Raw genomic sequence first — 27,101 nt, 5'->3', positions numbered from 1 at the left:
TCTTCCTGTTCACTAATTTTCCCTTCAACTATGTCTAATCTGCTTTTAAATCCATACACTGAATTCTTAATTTTGGTTACTATATTTTTGGTTCTAGAATTTCCATTTGAACTTTTTTATGGTTTCCAATCCTCTGATAAAATTCACCATTTTGTCTTTTATTTCCTTATATATATTAAGCAGTTATTTTACAGTCCATATAGGATCCCTTTATTTTTTACACTTCTATGGGTCTGTTTCTATTGTCTGTTGTTTCTGTTGGTTTTAGTACATGTTGCCATGTCTTCTTGTATGTCTGTTTTTCTCTGCTTGTGTGCCCAATGTTGTATTTGCTTTGTTTATAGAAACAGCTTGAAGCCTAGAATGCTGCTAACTTTTTCTACAAAAAATAACTATATTTGCTTTGTCCAGGCACCTACAAGTACTTGCAATCCAATTTCAAGGACTGAGGTATTTGAAGCAGAATTACAGTCTCTGTGAGAGTCTATGTACTTCCAATGTACCCTTGCTAGGGAGCAGCCCTAGCAGCCTAAGGCCTCACTCAAGGGAAATAAGGTAGCCTCCCCTGGTAGGTCCTAGATATCTGGACACCAATTCCCTACAAAGTTGTCAAAAGCATTGCTTAACCTCTCAGCCTCTTAGTCACTCTCTCAGAATTGACAAACGACCCAAGGAAAAGTCATTTCCCTTGGCCTTATTTTCTTCTTATCTACAAATTCCCTGGACAACATCATCCATTCCCAGGGCCTCAACTAAGAACTTAAATGGATGACTCCCAAGCCACATATTTAACCTTGACTTTTCTCATAGGTTATACTTCCAAATTGAACATTTCCCAACTGAGGTGCTGATGACAATGCAAACCTGGCATAACTACCACAAACCTTTAATTTTCTCTCCATCAAACAAGCATTTCCTTATATGTTTCCTTTATCAGATAAGAGTATCACCATCTTCATTTATCTAGGCTAAAAACCTCAGCCATCTTCTAATACTCTTTCCTCCTCACATTCACATCCAACTGTTTACCCAATTTCCAAATCTAAGTTCTGCCTTCAAAATGCTTTTCAAATCCATCCTGTTTTCTACTTTCAGTGGCCTAATTTTAGTCCTCACCACCTCTTTCCTGGATTATACCAATAATCTCTTATGTAGTCACTCTCATTCTAGTGGTTTCCCCTTCAAATTGATCTTTTTTTTTTTAAAGATTTTATTTATTTATTTGACAGAGAGAGACACAGCGAGAGAGGGAATACAAGCAGGGGGAGTAGGAGAGGGAGAAGCAGGCTTCCCGCCGAGCAGGGAGCCCGATGCGGGGCTCGATCCCAGGACCTGGAATCATGACCTGAGCCGAAGGCAGATGCTTAACGACTGAGCCACCCAGGCGCCCCCACCTTCAAATTGATCTTATACATTGGTGCTAGATTTATCTCTCATAAATCTGATCATACCACCCAATCCAGAAACCCTTACCTTCCTTATTTTCCTTCATAGCACTTACTAGTATGACATAATACATAATTATGTTATTATTTATAATTATATATAATATTTTATGAATATGTACCTCAATTAAGGTATATATTATTCTTCTCTCCTCACGAGACTGTAAGCTCCACAAGGACAGAATCTTTGTTGTAGTCACTGTTAAATATAGCACCATGACCAAAAATCACTAGTTGAATGAATATTGTTGAATAAATTAATTAATGCAAACAGACATCTAGACTGCTCAACATCATAAATGCAGGCATAACTGCAGACATCGAAACATCTGCACATCATAATTCCAGACCTTCTCCAATCAGGGTCAGACTTGACTTACTACTTAAATCATTTCTTCAACAGTCACTGAGTGTCAAGGTGCTAGACGCTGTGTTAGGCATTAAGAATACAGTGCTGAATAAGACTGCAGTCCTGATCAACATGGAATTCACCATCTATCAGGGGAACAGCATTAAACAATTATTTAGTGCTCACTTCAGCAGCACATATACTAAAATTGGCACAATTCACTATTTGGGGCATCTGGCTGGTTCAGTTGGTGGAGCATGTGACTCTTGATCTCAAGGGTCATGAGTTCGAGACCCACGTAGGGTGTAGAGTTCACTTTATTTTTTTTTTTAAGATTTTATTTATTTATTTGAGACAGAGACAGAGAGAGCACAAGCAGGGGGAGGGGCGGAGGAAGAGGGACAAGCAGACTCCCCACTGAGCATAGAGCCCAGCACAGGGCTCAATCCCAGGACCCAATATCATAACCTGAGCCCAAAGTCAGATGCTTAACCAACTGAGCCACCCAGGTGCCCCTAGAGTTCACTTTAAAAACAAAACAAAACAATTCATTATTTAGTTATAATTGTGATAAGTGCTATCAAGGAAAATTATAAGAAGCTATGAGAACACATAATGGAGGATATGAACTAGGAGTACAAGGAAAGCTTTCTTGAAGAACTGACAGTTGAAGTGAGCTTTGAAAGAGTAGTAATTAATAAAATGTTTATACATTTTTGTGGGGGGTGGTTAGGGTTAGACCATTCCAGGCAGGAGAAACAGCATAAACAGCATAATAATAATAATTATTATATCTTCTCCTTACTCTGTGATAGGCACTCTGCTAGGTACTTTACATATATTATCTTACTGAAACTCCTATAACCTGATGAAGTACATGCTGTTTTTATCCAAATTAAACCTATGAGGAAATGAGGCACAGTGAGGTTGAATGACTTGGCCAGAGGTCACAGAACTAATACGTTGGGAACCTTCCTAATGCTCTCAGTATAAAGTAAACCCATCCTTCTACCACAGTCCAAATGGCACCCACATGGCCCTGTGTACTCCCCCAGATAACTTTTGTATCCTGTCAGTAACACGTTTGTCTGTCTCCCCCAAGAAATCTAACATTTCTCAGGGAGAAGAACCTTAACTAATTCACCTTTGTTTGCCACACTGCCAAGCACAGTGCTTACAGTAGGCCTATTGGATGCATCAGGACCTGTTGAATGCATTAGGAAAATAGCCCCAACACCCAGACAAATACTTTTGGCTGGATCAAATTAATTTATTCACATTGTTTGTATCTTCTACTCTCAAAATCCATATTCATTTTAGAAAAGTAATATGCTTTCTGCATGGCTAACAGAAAAATCAGGAAAGGAGAAGACAAGCCAAAACACAAAGACAAAGGAAGCCCAAGAGCATCTCTGGAGAATGCCAGATTTCCTGGGTAGGACTATCACAGAGTCAACATGAGTGAGGAGCCAGCAGGCTTGAACTTGGAGTCTCTTCTAATCTGTTGCCTCTGTTCTTCGGGCTACTGTGTATCTTCTGTTCACTCCTCCCTACCTACTCGCTACACCACTCTGGGCCCCAAGAGGCTTCTAGCCAAAGGAAGTCACTGGTGGAAGATGAGGAAAGGGAAGGAAAGTAACATCAGAGTAATCGTTCCCCTGACTCCCTCAGCGTAAAACTGCTTTTACTTAAGGTTTCAGTTACTGTCCTTCCAAATACAGCTTCTGTGTCTTGCGTGGGTTCCGGTAATCCTTCATCTCTTCAGGGCCAGGGGTAGTAACAGAACCAAGCATACTAGTATTGCCCCTTGTGGTTTCCCTACACTCTGCCCACACTTCTGTAAATAGTCACTTTGTTAAACTCTCCTCGAATTACTCTAATTTGAGTGTGCCATCTGTTTTCTTCTGGGACCCTGACTGATATATTGGCCTACTGGTCTGACATGCCTCAGAGAAGCAAGGCAATGGAAAGGTGAGAGATGCAATGATGAGGGACAGGCATGAGGAGAGACTGCTGGGAATACTCAAAGGGAAGAAATAGGCAAAAGAAGGTGAAGGGGACAAAAACTGGAGGGACCATGATTCTGATCATGGCTTCTTCTAGGTATAGGAAAACTCAAAAACCACTACATCAAAGCTGGAAATAGTCTCTCTAGCCTTAGTTTGGGCATTATGATCAAACTAGTGTTAAGAGGTTTTTCTCAAAAAATGTCAATTTAAAAGAAATAAAATACCTGACACCACTGGAGCCAACTTGAGGTACCCTGCTAATCATGGTACTGTTTGTAGAGAAGACAGAAACAACAAATCAGAGGCTTCTGTTTTCTTTAAATCTTGCAGATATATGCCTTATCTGTACTCAATGTTACAGCAGCCTCAAAGCTCCCATCTCTTTACAACCTGCTCCTTTGTTCTTTGCACACTGTTTAATGATGTCTATCTCCACTAGGACCCACAAGCAGAGCCTTTATAGAACACAGGGTCTGTAGCCTTCTTTTAAGACAAGTGAAAGAACCACTGTAACAAAATAGCTGCCAATTTCCTTCACCTTGTCTCCAATTCACCAACTGCATATTTACAGGAGAAATCCACTCCTGCCTTCTCTCTCCTGCCAAAGCAACTGAACAGGTCCTTTATGGATAGCTGAAAAAGATACTGTAATTTGATAGTCATCCTTTTTTTCCTGCTCTAATTATTATTTTAACGGGCTTCTTCTTATTTTAATAGATTTTTTTTAATAAGGAAATCTTACTTACAAATTTTAATTAGCTTACTGAATATTCACTGCTTTGGAATAAGTAGTTTAATGAGGAAGGAGACCTCAGGCTACTAACTACCCTGGAGTGTCTAAAGTAGCTTAGGGGGAAATGATGCAGCCCTCGTGATAGAAGCCCAGGCCTGGGCCTCACAAACCAGGACTCTGCAGCTGGGGCTCCAGGGATAGAGGAATCACACAGCCTCTTGCAGGGAAAAAAAAAAAAAAAAGTAAAAATCCAGTTTCTTGCTTTTTATCAAGAACCTGTGTGTAAGAAGAACCTCCAGCTCTCCTACTTGTAAAGACTTGTGACTCTTTGTCAAATCACTTAACCTCTCTGAACATCAGTCTCCTCATCTGTAGATGGGTTAGATAATAATTTTTTCCACACTAGACTGTTACAAAAGTGGGTCTTGTGCACCGCTTTAAAAGCTCTAAAATACATTAGTTGAATGAATGAATGAATGAATCTTAATGTTGCCAATTAACCTCTCTACTATTTCAGGTTCTCATCCGTTAAAAAAAAAAAAAATCAATCCTTTCTTTACAGTACATTTCAATTACAGTAGCAATGAAGAATAAGTGAACATTTTTCATTCTAAAAACACCTAGCAGAGAAAGTAGGGGCCAGAGTTCTTTAAACTCAAAATTGGAATCAGGAGAACAATGGAGTTTTTTGTGACTTGCTAATTTGAATAATCAATGCAAGTTAGCTCTATTTCAAAAAGTAAAAGCATATTAATATCTGCTTCACTAATTAAGAATATGTGACAATTTAAGTATGATTCTCAATGCTTATGACATTTGAAATAATTTCTTCTTTTGTTAATTTTCAGGGTGTTATGTAAAAAAAGGGGAACTCCACCTTACTCAACCAAACCAAGTCCTAAGAAATTAGAGATCTCAAATTCTAAGTTCAACCTGCAAGTCTATGTTAAGGACACTTATATTTATAATATATTAGCATAAATTAATGTAGAACTAACATAAACTGTAAATTTTTCATTTACCAGTGCCTATTTATATATAGTGAATTTTAAAAACTATAATAATATAATAATATATATTAACTTCATATGTAAAACCAAACTCCTGATCTCCCTTCCCCCTGAAAAACCTGCTCCTCCCAAATCCTTCCCCATCATACTTAATGAAAACTGCATCTTTCTGCTGCTCAAGCCAAAAATGTTCGAGTCCTCCTTGACTTTCTTTCTCTTACATCCTACATTTCATCTATCAGTAAACCCTCTTGGCTGTACCTTCACAATTATCTGGAATCCAGCCACTTCTCATCATCTCTACTACAAACATCTTGGCCCAAGTCACCGGCACCTTCTGCCTGGATTATTGCAGACACCCGAACTGGTGGCTGCTTCTCCTTGCCTCCTTCACTCTATTGTCCATATACTTGTCATGGTGATCCTGCTAAACTTTAAGTGAGATCATGCCACTCCCCAGCTTCCACTTCACTCGGAGGAAACGTCCGCCATTACCATGATGTCCAAGGCCCCTGCACCATTTGGATCTCAGGATCTCTCTGACTTCATCTTCTCCTACTTCTCTCATTTGCTCAGGCAACTTTTACCTTAGGCCCTTTGCACTTATTGTTCCCTCCGCCTGGAATGTTCTTCATCTATTAGCCACATGGCTTGTTCATTCTCTCCTTCAATCTTTACCAAAAGATATTTCCTCAAGGGAGGCTTTCTTTACCACTCTATTAAAAATTGCACACTTCAGTCTCTGTTCTCCTTCCCTCCTTTATTTTTCTCCATAACACCTATCACATTATTCTAATTTATCATCTCATTTACTTATTTTATCTGTTTGTACTCTCCCAGGAAAATGTAAGCTCCATGAGGGCAGGCTTGGTGTTGTGTAAGTAGTAAACTTTTTAGTCAAGTGAAATATATATATGCCAAAAAAGAGGAACACAGTAGAGAGCATGATGAATTTTCCAAAAAGTGAAGACACCCATGAAACCATCACTGAGATCAAGAAACATCAGGGGTGTCTGGGTGGCTCAGTCAGTTAAGCGTTTGACTCTTGGCTTCAGCTCAGGTGGTGATCTCACGGTGGTGAGATCAAGCCCCACAAGTTTCTTTCTCTCTCTCCCTCTGCCCGCTCCCCTTCCCCAACCTCGTGTGTGTGTGTCTGTGTGTGCGTGTCTGTGTGTACACACACGCACGTGCGTTCTCTCTCCCTCTCTAAAATAAATATAAAAAAAGAAAGAAAGAAAGAAAGAAACATCTCCTTTCCAATCACTATTCTCCCAAGGGTAATCACTTTTATCCTGACTTTTAACATTAAGATCAATTTTGCCTGTTTTTGAACTTTTTCTTTAAAGTAGTCTCCGGGGTGCCTGGTGGCTCAGTCATGATCCCAGGGCCCTGGGATGGAGCCCGGAGTCAGGCTCCCTGCTCAGCTGGGGGTCTGTTTCTCCCTCTCCCCCTGCCCCTTCCCCACTCCCCTGCTTGTGCTCTCTTTCTCTCTAAGATAAATTTAAAAATAAATAAATACATAAAGTAGGCTCCATGCCCAACATGGGGCTTGAACACATGACCCTGAGATCAGGAGTCTCATCCTCTGCAATTTGCATTTTTCACTCATTACTATGTTTCTGAGATTCATTCAAATTGGGTGTATGTTGGGCGCCTGGGTGGCTCAGATGGTAAAGCGACTGCCTTCGGCTCAGGTCATGATCCTGGAGTCCTGGGATCGAGTCCCGCATCGGGCTCCCTGCTCAGCAGGGGGTCTGCTTCTCCCTCTGACCCCCTTCCCTCTCGTGCTCTCTGTCTCTCATTCTCTCTCTCTCAAATAAATAAATAAAATCTTTAAAAAAACAACAACAACAAATTGGGGGTATGTAGTTGTAGATCATCCCTTTTCATGGCTATATAGTAACCTGTAATGGGATTATACCACAACGGATTTATCCATTTCCCCAATCAATGGGCAACTATCTTACTTCAAGTTTTTTACCATTTCAAACAATGTTACAATGAATGCTTTTACCCATGTCTCCTGATATACATACACAAGAAGTTTTCTAGAGCAATTTCACTTAGAGGTAAAATTATGGATTTAACGGTATAGGTATGTTCAAATTTATAAGATAATGCCGAAAGTTTTCCAAGTAGCTATACCCATTTACATTCCTACCAAGAATATTTAAGAGTTCCTGCTACAGTATATTCTTGCCAACAATGTGTGGGCTTGGAATGGTCAAATTTAGGATTTTCTTCCACAACCCAGGATACGTAAAATATTATTTCATTGCGGTTCTTGAATCACATTTTCCTGATTATTAATAAGGATCTTCTCATATAATTGAATATATTATTCTGTGAGGTCCTTATTTGTGTCTTTTGTTTATTTTTCAAATATGTTCTTTTTTTCTTATTAATTTATAGGAATTCCTTCTGTATTTTGGATTTTCATCTTGCTTATACACTTACAAATCCCTTCTTGCAGTCTGTGGGCTGTCTTCACATTTTAAAAAAGGTTTTATTGGAAATGATTTCAAACTTGTAAAAATAAAAACAGTACAAAGAACATCTGTGTATGCCTTCTACTCATATTCACCTGTTATTAAACATTCTGCCCCATTTGTTTTATCATCTGTGTGTACTCATGCATGCACACTCTCCCTCTGTGTTTATACATGTTTGTGTGTATGTGTTTATATATATACATGCACACATATATAAACACACAGACATGCACACTTTTTTCCTGAACCATATGAGAGTAAATTATATACGTCATGGCCCTTTATCCCTATGTAAGTCAATGTGTATTCCCTAAGACCAGAAATATTCTCTTATAGAACTGTAGTACAATTACAAATTCTAATTGACTTAGATAAACTTAACCCAATATCCTTTACGGCATTTTTTTCCCCTTCAGTACAAGATCCAGTCTAGGGTCAGGTATTGCGTTTACCTGTCACGTCTCTATCCTCTTTTAGTGTAAAACATTTCCATGGCCTTTCTCTGACATTTTTCAAGAATACTGCTCCCATCCTCCTTTTTTCCCTAACAGAACACTCCTCATTTTGTTTGTCTGATGTTTTCTAGTGATTAGATTCAGGTTACTTTCTTGGATGAAACACTACACACAATGTCCACCTGTCCCTCTTTGGTGATGTTGCTTCTAATCACCTGATCAGGGTTTTGTTCCATTTCTCCACTCTATAATCGCTTTTTTTTTTTTTAACCCTTGCAACTAACAAAGGGCCTATGGAGAGCCGCTTGAAGACCATCTTCTTCATCAAAATTTCTCCCTAGGTTTAATATCTACTGATGATTCCTGCCTGATCCAGTCTTTACCAAAATAGTTACATAATGCTGATGTTTCAGTCTTTATTAAGTACTTTGATAAACATCTTACCACTAAATTTATCAATCTTTTCCTTTGTTGTTTATACTTTTTATGGTCTTTTTAAGAAATTTTTTCCTACCCTCAAAGTACTAAAGATATTTCCTTACATTTTCTTTTGAAAGTTCCTTACTTATTCTTAATTATTATTTTAAGCAATAAAGAATAAATCAGTTTCATATACCCTAAATCTAGCAAAAATTGTGTTTCTACAATTGCCTGTTTTCACTGGATTTCAATTTTTTTAAGTTGGTTTTGTATATGAACGATTTCTAGATTCTAAATTTAATTTATTTTAGTATGATGTATATTTTAAACAATGCTTTTTTCTCTTTAGAAAGTAGTTAACCTGTCAGGTCTGGCACATTCTCTGGTTTCATTTCTAAACAACTTAAATAACAGGGCACTAATTTATAAGGCTAGCAATTGATGTCTAATACTTAAAATGATAACATCATTGTTCCCACTTCAGAGATGTGTAGGAGGGGAATTGTTGAGGGGAAATTAACTTCTTTAGGCAGGAAAAGGGTAAGAGGGGAGGAAATTGTCACAATTTAATGCTTAAACAGATCCCTGAAATTCTGCATTTGAAAGGCTGAACTGGGAGAAAAAAGGTCAGCAAGTCTGCTTTGTAGACAGACTAATCTTAGTCTCTATTATTTCCATGTCTGAAGCAATTACCAAAAAAAAAATTTTTTAACCTAACAAAGCTGTTTGTCTATCAGAAAATAAGTGAAATGAATATAGTAATGTACTTTAAAAACTAAGTAATGTGTTCCTAGCCTATTTTAGAAGTAGAGCAAAACCTTCCTGGTTCGGAGCAGTCAGAAGGAAACTTTTCTCCCACTTATTACACAGCATGTGTTAGGCAAGTCCTACATTAGACACAAAATGCTAGTACTACACTAATGAAAAGTCAGGATCGTATCACTTTCAAAAAATGTATATAATCTGTGTTATTCTCCAATGGTAACTATGTTAAGGAAGTAAAAAAGAAGCAGAGGCATGAAAACACCTTAATTGAAATTGGACCTGCAAACATTTGAATTCTGAAGTCAGAGAGCTGTTGGGAGAGCCTGAAAATGGGGCTCGGCATCATCAACTGGCGTTTAGCATGAGCCCAATCCTTTCACTAATGTTCAGGGGAAATGCACACACCAGAAAAACACCCACTTAATTTCATCTTCCCCATATGACCCAGCACATTATACTGTTCCTTAATAGTTTAAGTGGCAGTGAGTACTATATAACCCAGACAGGAATGTTTTATATACATCTTCAGAAGTTGGTAACTCAAATCAACTACATTCCATTTCAAACTGGGCAAGAGGAATCAAGATAAGCCACTATTTCGTAAGAGAATGACACTAACTCTTAAATGATAGCTTAATTATAAACCAAAGATTGTTCTAGAGGTTCTATGGAAAGTAATGCCAAAACAGAAGCTAGAAATCATCTCAAACCCAGACTCTAATCCCTTAAAGAACAATGACTTAAAATACTGATATAAAACTTTCAGTGGAATCTGAAGGGGATCTTTAACATCTTGGACTTCAGATGTACAGCAGCAGTATTTATTTATAAACTACTTTAAAATTTTTGTGACCCATGACCAAAAGGGAATATTGAAATTTCTGCCAAGGGTCAGCTTTTCCTTAAGTTCCACTGCAATAGCTGGTTGGCAATTACCACATTTGCGTGCTATAAAGAAAAGCTATCTCGATGTCAATCTATAAACAACAATATAAGTATTTAAATAAAATTATATTTTAGAGCTAATGCCAGTAAAATATACTTATTTTATAAGGACGTACAGTTGTTCATTTGTTTGTCTCCAATCCTCAATCTAAATACCCATCTATCTGCCTAAAACTAAATGTATTTTTGTTAGAAGATGATGACAGCTAATTTCAGGGTCACAATTTATTACAAATAAATGTTAAAAAAACAACAACAACCCAAAAAACAGTGACAGGTATAAACTTAATTCTTCTGTTTAATGAATAACAAGGAAGCAAAGAAATCCTATGACCCAAATATCATAGCATGGTTACCAAGAAAAGACTTAGTGAATTCCTCAAAGCTTTCACCAAAGAGTTATATTAAATTTCCTTTCGGCAACAAATAAATTGGTTTCTCACTGGTAGAAGCTAGGTCAGTCATCTAAATCAGGGAAAGCAGGACTACATGCCATTTACTGAAGAGTCACTTAAGAATAAACCGTGTCTCTCCCCATGGCATGTTTATGTCCTTTCTATAGAAGATTTACACTGGGGTGGTGGCTGATTATCTTGATTCCTTGCCACTTAGGACTTAAAAAAAAAAATCACCTAAGCTTTAAAAGCTTGCATAAAAATGTGGGAATATCTATATTTTCTTTTTATCTTCTTTGATGATGGAACACATGGATCTGAAATTTGGTGATACCCTGAGGAAAGAATAGGGTTCCTATATCAACAGGGAAACAAGACAGACCCACGGTGTCCTCTCACCTGTGACACTGTGATGCTGCATTTCTTGGCCAGCTCCTCTTTGGCTTCTTCACTGGGGTAGGGGTTACTGAGGTGTGAGTAAAAATATTCATTCAAGATTTCTGTGGCCTGTTTACTGAAGTTACGCCTTTTTCGTCTATGACAAGAACCAAGAGAGAATTATAGTTATAATCAGCCTTAACCAAAGAGGGATATACTGAATAGAATTACACGAAAAAAAAACAGATTTCTATTTTTAAACATTCTTAGGGTCTGATTTATCACAATATTGCAGTTATGCTCTTGGCATCCTCCAAAGCACTTCCCAAATCATTTTAAGATGGAGGATCACTAAAAATACAAGAATGTGAAGCACAATTAACTTGATTCTTTAATTTATTCAACAAGGATCTACTGTGTTTATAGGTACTCAGTGAAGATCCAGTGGGAACAAAAGAGGTAAGGTCTATCTGAGAGTTTACAGGAGATTGGAGGGTTAAGGGAGAAAACGGAAAGTTAGGGGGAAGAAAGCCATTAGACATGTATCACGGAAATAAATACAAATCATGGTGACCACATCAAGTGTCATGAAGGAAAAGTATAAGGTATAAGAAGGAAATTGACATAGATTACAGAGTCAGGAAAGGAGTGACACGGAATCTGAGACCTGGAGAATGTGTAGGCATTAGTCAGACAAAGAGTAGAATGGAAAGAGGAATGAGCAGAAAAAGTGGTCTTGAAACAGAAACGAGCTTGGAAAGTCCAAAGGGGTAGAGGAGACTGGAACACAGTAAAAATCAGGGAATGTGTGAGTTGAGTATGGAAGGATGGGCAGGCGCCAGATTATATACTGGCTCAGTGGATCCATTAAGAATTTTTGGATTTTAAATGTAATAGGAAGCTATTAAAGGCTTTAAATTTTAAGTTCCAAAAAGATCATTCTGACTGCTGAGAATAGTTGGAGGAGGGCATGAAAGGAAATGTAGATTTTTTGAAAAAGATTTTATTCATTCATTGTCAAAGAGCGAGCGAGCAAGCAGGCAGAGGGAGAGGGAGAAGCAGACTACCCACTGAGCAGAGAGCCCGACAATGTGGGGATCGATCCCAGGACCCTGAGATCATGACCTGAGCCGAAGGTAGATGCTCAACTGACTGAGCCACCCAGGCGCCCCAGGAAATGTAGATTTTTTTTTTTTAAGATTTTTTTTTAAAAGATTTTATTTATTTATTTGAGAGAGAGAGTAAGAGAGAGAGCAGAAGAGCGGGGAGCGGGAGAGGGAGAAGCAGACTCCCTGCTGAGCAGGGAGCCCGATGCGGTACTCGATCCCGGGACTCCAGGATCATGACCTGAGCCGAAGGTAGTCGCTTAACCAACTGAGCCACCCAGGCGCCCCTTTTTTTAAAGATTTTATTTATTTATTTGACAGAGAGAGACACAGTGAGAGAGGGAACACAAGCAGGGGGAGTGGGAGAGGGAGAAGCAGGCTTCCCACCCAGCAGGGAGCCCGATGCGGGGCTTGATCCCAGGACCCCGGGATCATGACCTGAGCCAAAGGCAGAGGCTTAACAACTGAGCCACCCAGATGCCCCAGGAAATGTAGATATTTAAGGGGACAACTGCAATGGTCAAACTGAGAGATGATGGTAACCTGGCATAGGGTGAGAGTAATGGAAATAAAAAGATTCAAGATCTGTCTAAAAGGTAAAAACAGTAGGACTTGGTGATGGATTGGATGGGGGCAGTGGGTGAAGAAGAAAGAGAAGGAAGGTAAGGAAAAAATACATTAAGAATTTCTGGATTTTTCTGCTTAAGCAAGTGTCTGGACTAAGGCATGATTTGCTCACAAGGGAAAGAGTAGGGGAGGAAATTTTCTTTGTTTTTACTGGGAAGGGTGTGGCAGAGTCAGAAGACCAAGTATTTATTAACAATTTATTTCAAACAACAAAAATGTTACTTATATTTGGGTTTTGTTACTACAATTTTAAAGACTTCCAACCTGAAAATTAGCATTTGTCAGACTTCACTTTAAATTAGATCCTCCAATAACTAGAAAATACTTCCCCAAATAATTTTCTTAATACTGTCTTCCAAATAATCTTAATGATCGTCTCACTTGTGATATCCTATACTCAGGGAAGAGTCAGTAGGCAGTTGTAAAATGTGTAGACCCTATGAGATTCTTCTAGTTAAAATGATGTCACTAACATGGCAGGTTAAGTATGTGATCTATGTCTCAACATTAAGGGAGAGTCAGGGGAGGAAGAAATCTAGGTCTGATCAAAACATCTCAGGTTATGAGTCCTGAAATTTCCTAATTTCAATAATTTTTTGGAAGGTTAAACTGTCGGTTGTTTCCTGAAGGATGAAGAAGAGATTCCTGAAGGATGAAGAAGAGATTCAAGATCTACTTAAGGATTAAAATCAACAGGATGTGATGATGAATTAAATGGGGGAGGTGGTGAGGAAAACCAGGGAGGGAAGGAAAGGGAGAGAAAGACACCGAGAACAGCAGTTGGGATTTTTGCAGCAGTCATGCATTCCTCTGACCTGGGGACACTTTGAAGAGGCACCCTCTGACGAGGAGGTGTGTGGGTGCGTAGGATGGAAAAGGTCTAGAGTAGGTATTGAAACTGTCAAGTCTAGGGGCGCCTGGGTGGCTCAGTTGGTTAAGTGACTGCCTTCGGCTCAGGTCATGATCCTGGAGTCCTGGGATCGAGTCCCACATCGGGCTCCCTGCTCAGCAGGGAGTCTGCTCCTCCCTCTGACCCTCCCCCCTCTCATGCTCTCTCTATGTCAGTCTCTCTTTCAAATAAATAAATAAAATCTTAAAAAAAAAAAAGAAACTGTCAAGTCTATAGATAATTACCTGGCCCACAGATCATATTTGTTGAGACCATATAATAATGACCTACCCATGAATGGGGCGCCTGGGTGGCTCAGTCGTTAAGCGTCTGTCTTCGGCTCAGGTCATGATCCCGGGGTCCTGGGATCGAGCCCCGCATCAGGCTCCCTGCTCAGTGGGAAGCCTGCTTCTCCCTCTCCCACTCCCCCTGCTTGTGTTCCCTCTCTCGCTGTATCTCTCACTGTCAAATAAATAAAATCTTAAAAAAAAAAAAAATAATAATGACCTACCCATGAAAATCTAAGTTTCTGGCTTCTTGTGAAAACTTGGAAGATCAGTCACACGAGTCCCACATTCTCAGAAGCCAGCCGTAGCCTAAAGCTGAGTGATGGCTATGCCCCCAGATATGCGCCCATCTGTTGTAATCCTCACTGTCCCTCATCCAGCCACTCCACTCAATTTTATTTTATGTAAGCGTGTGAATTCGGGACTCTTTAAGTTCTAAAACATGGAGTCCAGAGCGCCCTTCTTAGTTAGATGGATGCTGCTCAGTTCCTGAATGGTTGAATAAAGCCAATTAGATCTTTAAAATAATAATAATAAAAATAAAAATAAAACATGGAGTCTAGCAGCAAGACTGAGGCTTGATACAAGAGCATTTCTTTGGGAAATGAAAGGAGGAATGAGCAGGAACATATCTGAGAAAGCAAAGCTAAGTTTAGCTCATTTATCGACTGTGCCTAGGAATGGTTTTAGTAAACTCTGAAAAACCTCAGAGAAAAAAATTATGAGCAGAACAGAACACCTGACCCCGGACAGTCTGGCTATGTCCAAACTACTCGAACACTTCTACTAGAAGAGCAGAGGCACGTATGCGAATTTATTCTTAAATGTTTTGCACTGGTACATGCTTCAACTTGTCCAATTACCAGGAAAATGTGAGTGTGGCCATAGGAGAAGCCGAAGTGAGCAAGGAAATCATATATCCTAACGAGCATGTTTGCCTAGAGCAGAAAAACTTCTGCTTCTCAGTGTAGAGGGCTGGCTGAAAGGCACTATAGGAAGAGATGAAACCAAAGTTCAGTGTTTGCATTCACTTGAAGTCATAAAACAGAACTTGGTATTACACTTTATTTTTTAGAAAAACGTTCCATAGAAAATGCCCATTAAGCATCCCCCTAAGTTTCTTTCCTGCAGGGTTTAGCAAACTCTAAATGGCTGTGCCTCACACCAGTGTGCAGCAGCGCCTCAGTCCCAGGGCTGCATCCCATCAGCATCGCAACATCACTAACAGTGATCTCTGCAGGAGAAGGGACTCTGCTCCAAGCTCTGCCACCTTCCCATTCTGCCTCTGCTCACTCTGACTTGTTAACATACTTTCTCTTCTTGGACGAAAAAATAAACCATTTAGGTGTATACATTATGAATGCAATTATGTAATAAAAAAAGCACACATGTTGACAAGAATGGGAAAGTATCAGCAGAAATAAGGATAGCAATTATTAGGAAGGATTTCTTTCTGAAGGAAGTACTTTTAAGTATCTCTGTTACATAATATTTTTTGTTAAAATACTCAAAGTTGAAAAGCAATTTTGAATTTTTTTTTGTTTTCTGACACTATCTTAACTCTTTGACTTGAGATATTAAAAGTATGAAGTAGAAATAGTCATTCATCTTCTTAGCCAATAAATTACCTTTTGCAGCTTATTGCATTTAAGAAGCTTGCTGGAATCATGGGGAATATAAATGTTCAAGACTTGGTTGTTTTCAATGGCAATGTGGCTTACTAGGGAAGAGAAGAGATGTTCCTGAAAAGCTATAATAAAGGCAGTCTGAATGAAGTTTGGTCTAGAGAACTGTAATAATGTAGTATTAGCACTGAAGAGAAGGCAAGGACCAGTCCAATGGAGTGATTAAAGTGGGCTTCCTAAAAAGGGAAATTTAGGCTGGGCCTAGAAGGATGAGCAAGGTCTCACGAAATCAACAAACACGAGCACTCGCTCTGTTCCAGGCTCCATGCTGGACACCCTCACAGATGACAACTCATCAGTGGTGACCAAGTTGGGGTTGGGTTGGGAGTTTACTGTGAAAGGCCAGCAATGGGGGTTGGGGGGTGGGGAGTAGTTCTACTCAGAGGAAACAGGGAAGACCAAGAGGGATTTCATTTTGTATTAATCACATAAGAGAACAATTTAATGATACAATGAGAGCACTAAAAATGTTTAAACTTTGATCTAATAATTCCATTTCTGAGAATTAATCCTTAGGAAATAATCCTAAAGATCAAAAAGTTTCAATGCATAAAGATTTTCACTGAAACACCAGTTTCCATAAACATCTGTTTAAAATAGTATCCTCTTTTCATCATTTTCTTGCCCCTTTCCTTGTTTTATTTTCTTCACAGCACTTACCATCCTATTACATTTCATTGCATAACTGAATAGAATACTATAGCATACAGGCATACCTTGTTTTACTGTGCTTCACAGATACTGCAGTTGTGACAAATTGAAGGTCTGTGACAGTCCTGCATTGAACAAATCTATCAGAGCCATTTTACCAATGCTTGCTCACTTGGTGTCTCTGTGTCACATTCTGATAATTCTTGTAATATTTCAAACATCTCTATTATTATTATATTTATTATGGTGATCTGTGATCAGTGATCTTTGATGTTACTACTGTGATTATTTTGGGGTGTCAAGAACCGTGCCCATCTAAGACAGCAAACTTAATAAACGTTGTGTGTGTTCGGACTACTCCACTGACCGGCCTTCCTCCGTCTCTCTCCATCTCCTCAGGCCTCCCTATTCTCTGAGACACAACAATATTGGTATTAGGTCAATTAATAATCCTACAATGTCCTCTAAGTATTCAAGTGAAAGGAAGAGTTGCACATCTCTCACTTGAAATCAAAAGCTAGAAATGATTAAGCTTAGTGAGGAAGGCATGTCTTCATTAAGCTTGGTAAAACAGGCCAAAAACTAGGCCTCTTGAGCCAAACAGTCAACCAAGTTGTGAATGCAAAGGAAACATTCTTGAAGGAAATTGAAAATGCTATCCCAATGAACACATGAATGATAAGAATGTGAAAACAACCTTATTGCTGATGGAAGAAGTTTTAGTGGTCTGGAAAGAAGATCAAACAGGCCAGAACATACTCTCTTAAGCCAAAGCCTAATCTAGAGCAAGGCCCTAACACTTTTCAATTCTATGAAGGCTAAGAGAGGGGTGGAAGCTGCAGAAGAAAAGTCTGAAGCTAGTAGAAGTTGGTTCATGAGGTTTAAGGAAAGAAGCCACCTCCATAATATAAAAGTGCAAGGTAAAGCAGCAAGTGCTGATGGAGAAGCTGCAGCAAGTTACCCAGAAGACCTAGCTAAGATCATTAATGCAGGTGACTACACTAAACAACTGATTTTCAGTGTAGACAAAACAACCTTATATTGGAAGAAGATGCCATCTAGGACTTTCATAGCTAGAGAGAAGAAGTCAATGCCTGGCTTTAAAGCTTCAAAGAATAGGCTGGCTCTCTGGTTAGGAGCTAATACAGCTGGTCAATGCTCACTGACCATTCCAAAAATTGGATGGCTTAAGAGTTATGTTAAATCTACTCTGCCTGTGCTCTATCAGTGGAACAACAAAGCCTGATGACAGCACATCTGTTTATGACATGGTTTATTGAATATATTAAAGCTCACTGTTAAGACCTACTGCTCAGAAAAAAAAGATTGCTTTCAAAATATTACTCCTCGTTGACAATACACCTGGTTACCCAAGAGCAATGATGGAGATGGACAATGAGATTATATCTTCATGCCTACTAACACAACATCCATTCTGCAAGTCCATCATGGATCAAGGAGCAATTTTGACTTTCAAGTCTTACTATTTAAGAAATACATTCTGTGAAGATACAGCTGCAAGAGATGGGTGATTTCTCTGCTGGATCTGGGCAAAGTAAATTGAAAACCTTCTGGAAAGGATTCCCCATTCTGAGGCCATTATGAACATTCAGGATTCATGGGAAGAGATCAAAATACCAACATTAACAGGAATTTGAGAGTTGATAACACTCATAATGACTTTTTAGTGGAGGAAGTCACTGCAGATGTGGTGGGAATAGCAAGAAAACTCAGATTAGAAGTGGAGCCTGAAGTGGACGGAATTGCTGCAATCCCATGATAAAACTTGAACAGATGAGGAGTTGCTTCTTATGGATGAGCAAAAAGTGATTTCTTGAGGTGGAATCTACTCCTGGTGAAGACTCCGTGAAGATGGTTGAAATGACAACAAAGGATTTAGAATATTACATCAACTTAGTTGATAAATCAGCAGCAGGGCTTGAGAAGACTGACTCCAATTTTGAAAGAAGCTCTATTGTGAGTAAAATGCTATTGAAAGGCATCACATGCTACCGAGAAATTGTCTGTGAAGAATCAGTCATGCAGCAAACTTTACTGTTGTCTTAAGAAACTGTCCCAGCCACCCCAGCCTTCAGCAACCACCACCCTGAGCAGTCAGCAGCATCAACACTGAGGCAAGACCCTCCACCAGCAAAAAGATTGTAACTTGCTGGAAGCTCAGATGCCAGTTAGCATTTTTTAGCAATAAAGTATTTTTTAATTAAGGCATGTAGTTTTCTTTCAGACATAATGCTATTGCACACTTAACAGACTATAGTACAGTGTAAACATAACTTTTATATGCACTGGGAAGCCAAAGAATTCATTTGATTCACTTTATTGTGATACTCGCTTTACCGCAGTGATCTAGAACCAAATCTGCAGTATCTCTGAGGTATGCCTGTATTTGTTTACTTGTTGATTGTCTATTTCCCCAAGTAGAATGTAAGTTCCAACTGGGGCAAATATGTTTTGTTTTGTTTTGTTTTGAAGATTTTATTTATTTATTTGACAGAAAGAGACACAGCAAGAGAGGGAACACAAGCAGGGGGAGTGGGAGAGAGAGAAGCAGGCTTCCCGCTGAGCAGGGAGCTGGAAGTGGGGCTCAATCCCAGGACCCTGTGATCATGACCTGAGCCAAAGAGCCGAAGGCAGACGCTTAAAGGCTGAGCCACCCAGGTGCCCCTTGGGCAAACATGTTAACCTATCTTGTTTACTTTTATAATCTTCAGCATAAGTAAATACCTGTAGAAGGAAGGAAGAAAGGAAGGAAGGAAAGAAGAAAGAAACTATCATGGAAATTAATAGGGACAACTTAAATGCTCAAAAAATGAAGGAATAGCTAGGTAAATTATTTATCATATATCCATTTGGTAGACTTCAATTATTAAAATATTTAAAATTAGAGCTTATACTATATAAAAATGTTTATTTATTCATGGTATATTTTTAAAAAAGCAAACCAAATCATGCATATTGTACCATCACAAGAACATTTTTTTAAAGCCCCCAAACCAGAAGCAAATATTCTAAAGCATTTACGGTGATTTTTTTTTTCTTTAAGTAGCAAAAATGTGGTTGTCTTTTATCCTGCATCTTTCTATTCTATAGATTTTCCAATTTTCCATAGTGACTATGGGAATTTTTAAACAGGAAAAAAACAGAATAAAACTTCAAAGAATCTTAAAAACAAAAAAGTAATTGAGGCAGAACAGGTCACGTAAGGCCTTGAATGCTAGGTTAAGTAGTGTGTATGAATTATCCAGCACTGAAAAGCTACTGTGGTTTTTAAGCAAAGCATTTAGGGCATCATGGGGATGGTACAGAACCAGAGAAGGGGTGTAGAGGAGGAGTGCGAAAGGGACTGAGACTGGAGACAGGGAGACCCAGGAGGGAACTGGGCTAGTCCAGGTACAAAAGGATGGGCCGAGGAGTGTAAGGGTGGAAACAAAGAGCTAATAGGGGCAATCCTGAAAACCAAGCATTGGCAAGTTCTGGTGACTAATTCAGTATGGAAGAAGAAGGAACCAAAAATGATACAGGGCTTGCCTTAACTAGGAGAATGGTAGTAGAGTTAGGTGGCATACATTTCTCTGTTTGGCTCTAAGGAAGAGCTCTGGCATAAACACTGTCCCACACACCTTGTTTTCCAGTTGAGACGCTAACGTAGTTATTTTCTTTAATATTGTAAGATTTGGATGATAATTACCGCCTCTGTTAGATTGCAAGGGAGAGAAAGCAAAACAAAACAGAAACTCCTTTCCAAAGCTGAAGACTGATCACAAGCTTCAGCAATGCCCAAGAGGCATCCCCGCAGAGGCAGCACACCGTAGGAGCTTGACAATTCTATTACATCATCTAGGAGGTGCAACACACCATATACAATTGATTAAAACTCCTGCAAAACTTGAAAGTTTCAGAGAGAAGGGAAGTTTTCATCCTTACAGAAGAAACTGATAGGCTTTCTTCCTTGATTTGGAAAAAGAGTATTTGGGGTTTTGTGGTCATTGCTATTAACTACAACACCACTTCCTTCTTGGGAGTATCAGTGTTTCCAAGTATTGTCTTATAATAGGCACAGGTAATGTAACATCGAGAAATTCTTAGAAAGCAAACCTTGTTAAAACAGAGTTACATACTGAAAATTATCCTTAAAAATACTTTTTAGCATCAGAATTAAAGGCTACGTCTTCCTAAGTCATTAGCAGCAGCACTAATCCTATCTGTTTTCTGAGTCCTCAAATTGGTAGCTAATAGTAGGACCACTCCCAGACAAGAGGAGGCCTCACAGAGTAGGCACCAGGAGGCGAATTACCTATCCATTGTAGAGAAGAGCTCTTATAGCCAAATTAAAGAAGAATCTAAGACCAAGTGGCCAGTTTTACAGAAAGTAATATACAAGGAGTGAAAGGGGAAAGGAAAAAAAGCCATGCAACAGATTTGTGGCCTCACATACCTGGCATCAAGGAACCTTGATCTTAAAATCATAACTGCTTCACAAGTGCTTTGTTTGAGCTGCATCTGAATGGAACTAAATTTTCGATGGATGATGCCCACCATTCTTTCAATCTCTTTTGGGGAAATGGGACGTGTTCTACTCTGCTCTCGGAGAAGGTTCATCACATGTGTAGTGAATTCATTACATGCCTGTAAAGGGGGGAGAAAAAAGTCACTCCTTAGGAATCTGGTATTTTATATTATCATACCCAAACATTAACATCTAAATTTCCACTTCATTTGCAATCGCCAATGGTATTATGCAGTGGGTAGGGGAAAATGAAAACTAAGACACTTGTCAAATGGCAGTGGTAGTTAGATGGGGCAGCAAGAATTCTGAAACTATGAATGGCCCAACATGCAAAGGAGGCATAGCACTCAACTGTCCTTCCACCCACCCTTTTCCCAGTTCCAAAATGAGGTTTTCCCGTTGGAGGATATGCTCTACCAACTCGTATGTATGAATATGAATATGTGTGTATTGTCAATACTAAGCACCTCCTATTTTTCTCTGGGGTTTTACATTTATTCAGCAAATGTTTACCGAAGGGCTATGGGGTGCAAACTCTTCCCGATGCTACTAAGGTATAAAGAAATGAGCAAGATGTGGACTTGGTCTTTAGTAGGATAAAATATATATAAGAAAATAATTCTCAAACAAGCAGTCTGTGCAAAGTGTCACAGAAGATATGAGTGTTTCCTAAGTTCCAAGGAGGGAGTATTCTCATTTGGAGGCAGAGACCACATCACGCTTCATGGCAGAGTGACATTTGGGCTTTAAAGAATGGGTAGGATTTTTGAAAGGTGGATAAAGGTGGAAATTAGGAAGAATGCCAGGCACAAGAAAAACCTGGAAATAATGATATGCAGCAAGTTTAGAGGATGAGAGAGTATATGCAGAGAAGAAGAGGGATTCAGGTCCATGGAAGGACGTAAAGGGCCTTGGATGCCAAGCATGCCAATGTCCTGGAATAATTTGGCTGTGGTGTCGGCCTTATCAGTAGATATGAGCCATCTGTGGACAATGGGTAAAGCAGCTCAGTTCTTCAGGGGAGTTGCAGCAGGAAACTAAGGATCAGATTTGGGTCTCAAACTTTAAGTTAACAACCCTCAACCCCTCTTTCAGTTCACCTATATTCTTTTAGATCGATAAAACCAAGTAATGGGGCCTACACTGAAATCTACTACTGCTTTGGTAAATAAATCATCAGTCTATACCCTTGAATAAAAAGAACATCTTCTGGCATTTTCATTAAAAAGGCAAGACAGAGAGATTCTGTATCTTACGGCACAGATGCCCCTGGTAGGGCAAGCAGACAGAATAATCATTGATCACGGCAAGACATAGTTTGAAGTTTTAATAATGTCCACTTCCCTACAGATATCCTGAACATTGCTCACATATAGCACATGATGGTTTTTCTAACTGCTCATTAGAGAACTAACCTTTCAAGTAAGTACACTGGGTGTTTCAGTTACTCTAAGCTTTATGGAGCTTTTCTATAAATATTTCTAAGGTGAGGTAAAATGAGTCTTGCTTACCAGTTAAAGGGTGCTTCCCCCACCCTGTATGTTTTAAGTCTTAAGCAATTTAAGTGAGCAGTGACCCTAATGTTACACTTACAGGATTCTTCAGAGTATAGAATTGTGCAGCATAGACAGACAGTAGTCATCCAACGAGCGTCTACTGACTGGTCAGTTGTATTTACAATTTGAGAGTAATGTTGATTTAATATCTGTTAGTACATTATCCCTGCACCATATGTGAAGAATTCTTCACTTGCAGACCGTGGGTAAGTGTAGAATGTCTATGACTCCCTGAAATTTCATCCAAGTTGTGTGCAAATGTATAACAGCTGAAGGGACAATCTGTGGAGTTTTGTTTTCTTTTCAGATTCTTAGCCAGTTTACAACTAAAAAAGGCTAAGAATTATTGTCCTAGTTTATGACAGAGTAAAATGTTAAAGAACTGTGTAGCTCTAAAACCAGAACTTCTATCTTTAAGGAAACCAAAATAAAAATAAACTTAAGATTGTCCCCCATTATATTACTTACACTATCTTATGCCAAACTGAAAACAAGTGGTCACCCTGCCAAGAAATGTATGTATATTTTTTTCTTGCACTTTCTCTAAAGAAATGTTCATATAATTTAAAAATTCTATAATTTGACGAACTCTTGCCCTCTGTTTTCTCACAATAAAATGAAGAAAATTAGACTAGCACCATGTCCCCACACTGGGATCAGAAAGTATGTTCTTCTATAGCTAGTTCTAGAGAATGTTAATACATGGTCCAAAAATACAGTATTTTGGAAAATGCTGAGTTAACCAAAAATTTTAAAGATTTTTGTTTGCTTGTTTTTGCAAGACTCCTCGACACTGATATGGCAATATGCAGAATAAATCTTTAAGGGGGAATGGGATAGCCAACTTTTCCCAAACAAATTTGGACACAAAAATCTCTTTTCTCTAGAGTAGTGCTGTCCAAAAGAGATACACTGCAAGCCACATATGAAATTAAAAAAAAAAAAAAAAAACAACTCCAGTAGCCACATTAAAAAAATAAAAAGAATCAGGTGAAATTAATTTTAAAAATATATTTTATTTAACCCACTATATGAAAACTATTAACATTTCAACACATAATTAATATTTTTAAAACACGGTTAATGAAGTATGTTACATTATTTTCTGGGGTACACTTTCTAATCCAGTACATTGACAGCACATCTCAATTCAAACTAGCCAGATTTCAAGTCTCAACAACTACCCATGGCTAGTGGCAACCAGACTGGACAGCACAGCTCTATGGCATCTTGGGGACCCATGTTCTAAGAAAAACTCTTTAGAAACCGCATACTGAGTAATCTTTGATGTTTCTTTTTTAATTCTTCCCCACCATGCGTTCACACAAACACACACAAAAAGACAGTTTCATTTACGAATGTCCTTGGTGAAGCAAGAGAAATTATTCGTTTTATTACATCTCAAGCCTTTACTACGTCTGTAATATTCCCTGTGACAAAACGGGAAACAAACAAAAAGCACTTCTACTGCATATCAACGGATAGTTATCTTGAGAAAAAGCACTTGTGTGACTGTTTAAGTTGTGAGCTAAAGCTGCTTTTTTCATGGAATGCCATTTTTTTTTTAAAGCAAAACGACCAAATTATAATTATTCAGACTTGGGTATTTGGCAGATGTCCTCTCAAAAACGAAGTGTGCCTGTCAAGCAAAAGAGCTGACATAAGTAGCGTGTATCATAACAAAATTTGAGTTTTCAAGTGAAAATTAGAATTTTGGAAAATTTGCATCCACCATTGTGAGTTTCCCAGTTTCCCAGTCGACTTTCTGATTAGCTTGGCGTTGATACTAATAACTATATTTTGGTATTATAAAATGAAATGTGTCAACACTGGAAGATGTACGTAACTCAGTGAACCAGTATTTTCCAAATGATCAATGCATGATGTTACAAAAACATGCACAGGTAGAAGATCCATTCGAACTGCATATTAGACCAATGGATTTTAAAGAAACAGAGTACAAAGAATTGATCGATATGGTTTCAAACTCCGCATTATAACTAACCTTTAAGGAATTACAACTTGTCAAGTTTTGGTGTAATATCAAAGAAGAAAGTCCACAGCTACCTGAAAAGGCTATTAGCATACAATCCTGCCTTTTCCAGTGCCATATTTGTGCGAGGTCAGATCCAGATGCTCTTTGTATACTTCAGCCACATTATAGCAGACTGACTGCAGAAGCACGTGTAAGATCCAGGTGACTTCTATTGAGCCCAACATTAAAGAGTTTGGCAAGAATGTAAAAACAATGTCATTATTCTCAATAGATGCTGAGTTTTTGGGGGGGAAATACAGGTTTTTACAAAAATGTTATTTAGGTTAACATAATGATTTATTATTATTTTAAGATTAATTAATAAATACTTTTAATTTTTCTCAGTTTTAATTTCTCTTATAATAAATGTTGACAGATACAATCCACCAAATAAAAGCTCTTAGGGGTCTCAACTTTTAAGAGTCTAGGTTTTAAGACAAAAAGTCTGAGAACCATTGTATTGGGACTATGGAAGCATTTTGAATTTGCACACATAACATTGCAAATTCCTAAAAACCTAGCTCACACATTATGGTAACATATATCTTTGATAGGGTGTATGTCCTGATAAATAATTCAAAACTCCTGTGTGAATGATACCTGAGATGTTAGCTCTCTTAAGTTTTTCTCTGGCTGCATTTTAATCTCTCCAGAAAGAATGTTTGCCTATGGTTTCTAGGAAGGATGTAGAAAAAAAAGGGTTAAAAGCAAAAAGTTTCTGCATCTAAAAACTCATAATTTCCTAAAACATTTGCTGAACGTCTCACAACTTATTAAGCGAACTCATCTATGAATGCAAATGCTGATTAGCAATTTGGCAATAGCCCAACATTCACAGAATTCACATAGCTTTTCTTTAAACCAGTAGTTCATACATGATTAATTAGAACATCTCATTTATGTAGTGTGCACTTTAGCTCATTACTCTAAGTAAAATTCGTTAAGTATTTACATTTAGATAATTAAAATCTGGGTACACCCTTAAGAAAGATGCATACACTTTAGGCAAAGTGATTTTTTTTCCTTTATACCACTGAAAGTAAATTACAGCCTCATTTACAGCATCATCTGTACCAGTTTCAGAGCAGAGCACAGTACTGCCTCATCTTCTATTTCTTAAAAGGTATACATTTTTTAAACATATAAATGCAGTGAGAATAATCAAATGATTGCAGAGTTGTTTTGAAGGGCCACCCAACCACATACTAGCATCAATACTGTTTATAATGTGGGATATTCGCTTCAAACATTTATCACAACCTCTGTCATACCTGTAAGACTATTAAAATAGACACTGGAGAAATTTTTCATTGCCTTATTATTTTTCCAAGTGAAATTATCAGTTAAAATTTTTCTGGTCAATGTCCACAATACAAACGTAGAAACACCTGTTTAATTGGAGTATTCAGGAAATAAGAGTTTTGATTCCTTGAATTTTCTGATTTAAAGTAATGGCAGAAACCTCTTTTTCTTTTAATCCAGCTGTTGAAAACTACCTAGGATGCATTTTTGTTTGTGTTTTAAAACACACCTAGCAATAACATAGTTAAATGAACATAAAGTATGAAAAGCTTCATCTGAAAAAAATATTTTCAATCAGCTCTTATCTATGAGAATTTCTCCTTGCCATTTGTTCCTTTCTCCTTAATAATCCAAAACCAATTGAAGATCTGAAATATTTGATTTATGATAATGATTTTAATGATATTTGTTGGCTAGTAAAACTGTCTCCTCTATATCCGTACATATTTCATTTACACTCAAAATTAAAGTTTTCAGATCTGTTGAACTTTCAGGTTTGTTTAACTTTGTTAAAGTTTCATTTGTTTTGTGGTGGTGCTTTTTTTCATTGTGAATTCAAGATACAACCCCTTTCTTGCCTGTAAATTCACATCATTGAATGTAAACATATAAAATCAGACAGTGAGCAAGCACTAATTTTAGAGGAAGCTTTAAAACGGGTCAGTGATCAGATCTAAAAACTGAATTGGTCTTTTGTAACCATCTGGAGAAGCTGACTGCAGTCAACCGATCATGATACCCCCATTCTAAAATCTACTTTTTAAAGAAAGAATAAATCTCTATTAAAAGTTATTCCCTCTCGGAAGAATGAAGCGGGGGAAATCAGAGGGGTAGACGAACCATGAGAGACGATGGACTCTGAAAAACAAACAGGGTTCTAGAGGGGAGGGGGGTGAGAGGATGGGTTAGCCTGGTGGTGGGTATTGAGGAGGGCACATTCTGCATGGAGCACTGGGTGTTATGCACAAACAATGAATCATGGAACACTTCATCTAAAACTAATGATGTAATGTATGGGGATTAACATAAGAATAAAAAA

General features: G+C 38.3%; 1 protein-coding gene across 3 annotated transcripts in view; it reads right to left on the bottom strand.

Moving 5' to 3' along the window:
- The window catches only part of PBX3 (PBX homeobox 3), a 160,256-nt gene that overhangs the window by 20,131 nt on the left and 113,024 nt on the right, over positions 1–27,101 (bottom strand). For all 3 annotated transcript variants that reach the window (XM_081803582.1, XM_081803584.1, XM_081803583.1), the window contains exons 4-5: positions 21,098–21,288; positions 11,418–11,553 (exon numbers count right to left, since the gene is read on the bottom strand). In XM_081803582.1, the coding sequence (XP_081659708.1) occupies positions 11,418–11,553; positions 21,098–21,288 (327 nt within the window). The remainder of the gene's footprint in view (positions 1–11,417; positions 11,554–21,097; positions 21,289–27,101) is intronic.

Source organism: Leptonychotes weddellii, chromosome 14 (assembly GCF_054177405.1).
Source record: "Leptonychotes weddellii isolate Sample4059 chromosome 14, ASM5417740v2, whole genome shotgun sequence".
NCBI classification, from domain to species: domain Eukaryota; kingdom Metazoa; phylum Chordata; class Mammalia; order Carnivora; family Phocidae; genus Leptonychotes; species Leptonychotes weddellii.
This window is presented reverse-complemented; position numbering and strand designations above follow the sequence as displayed.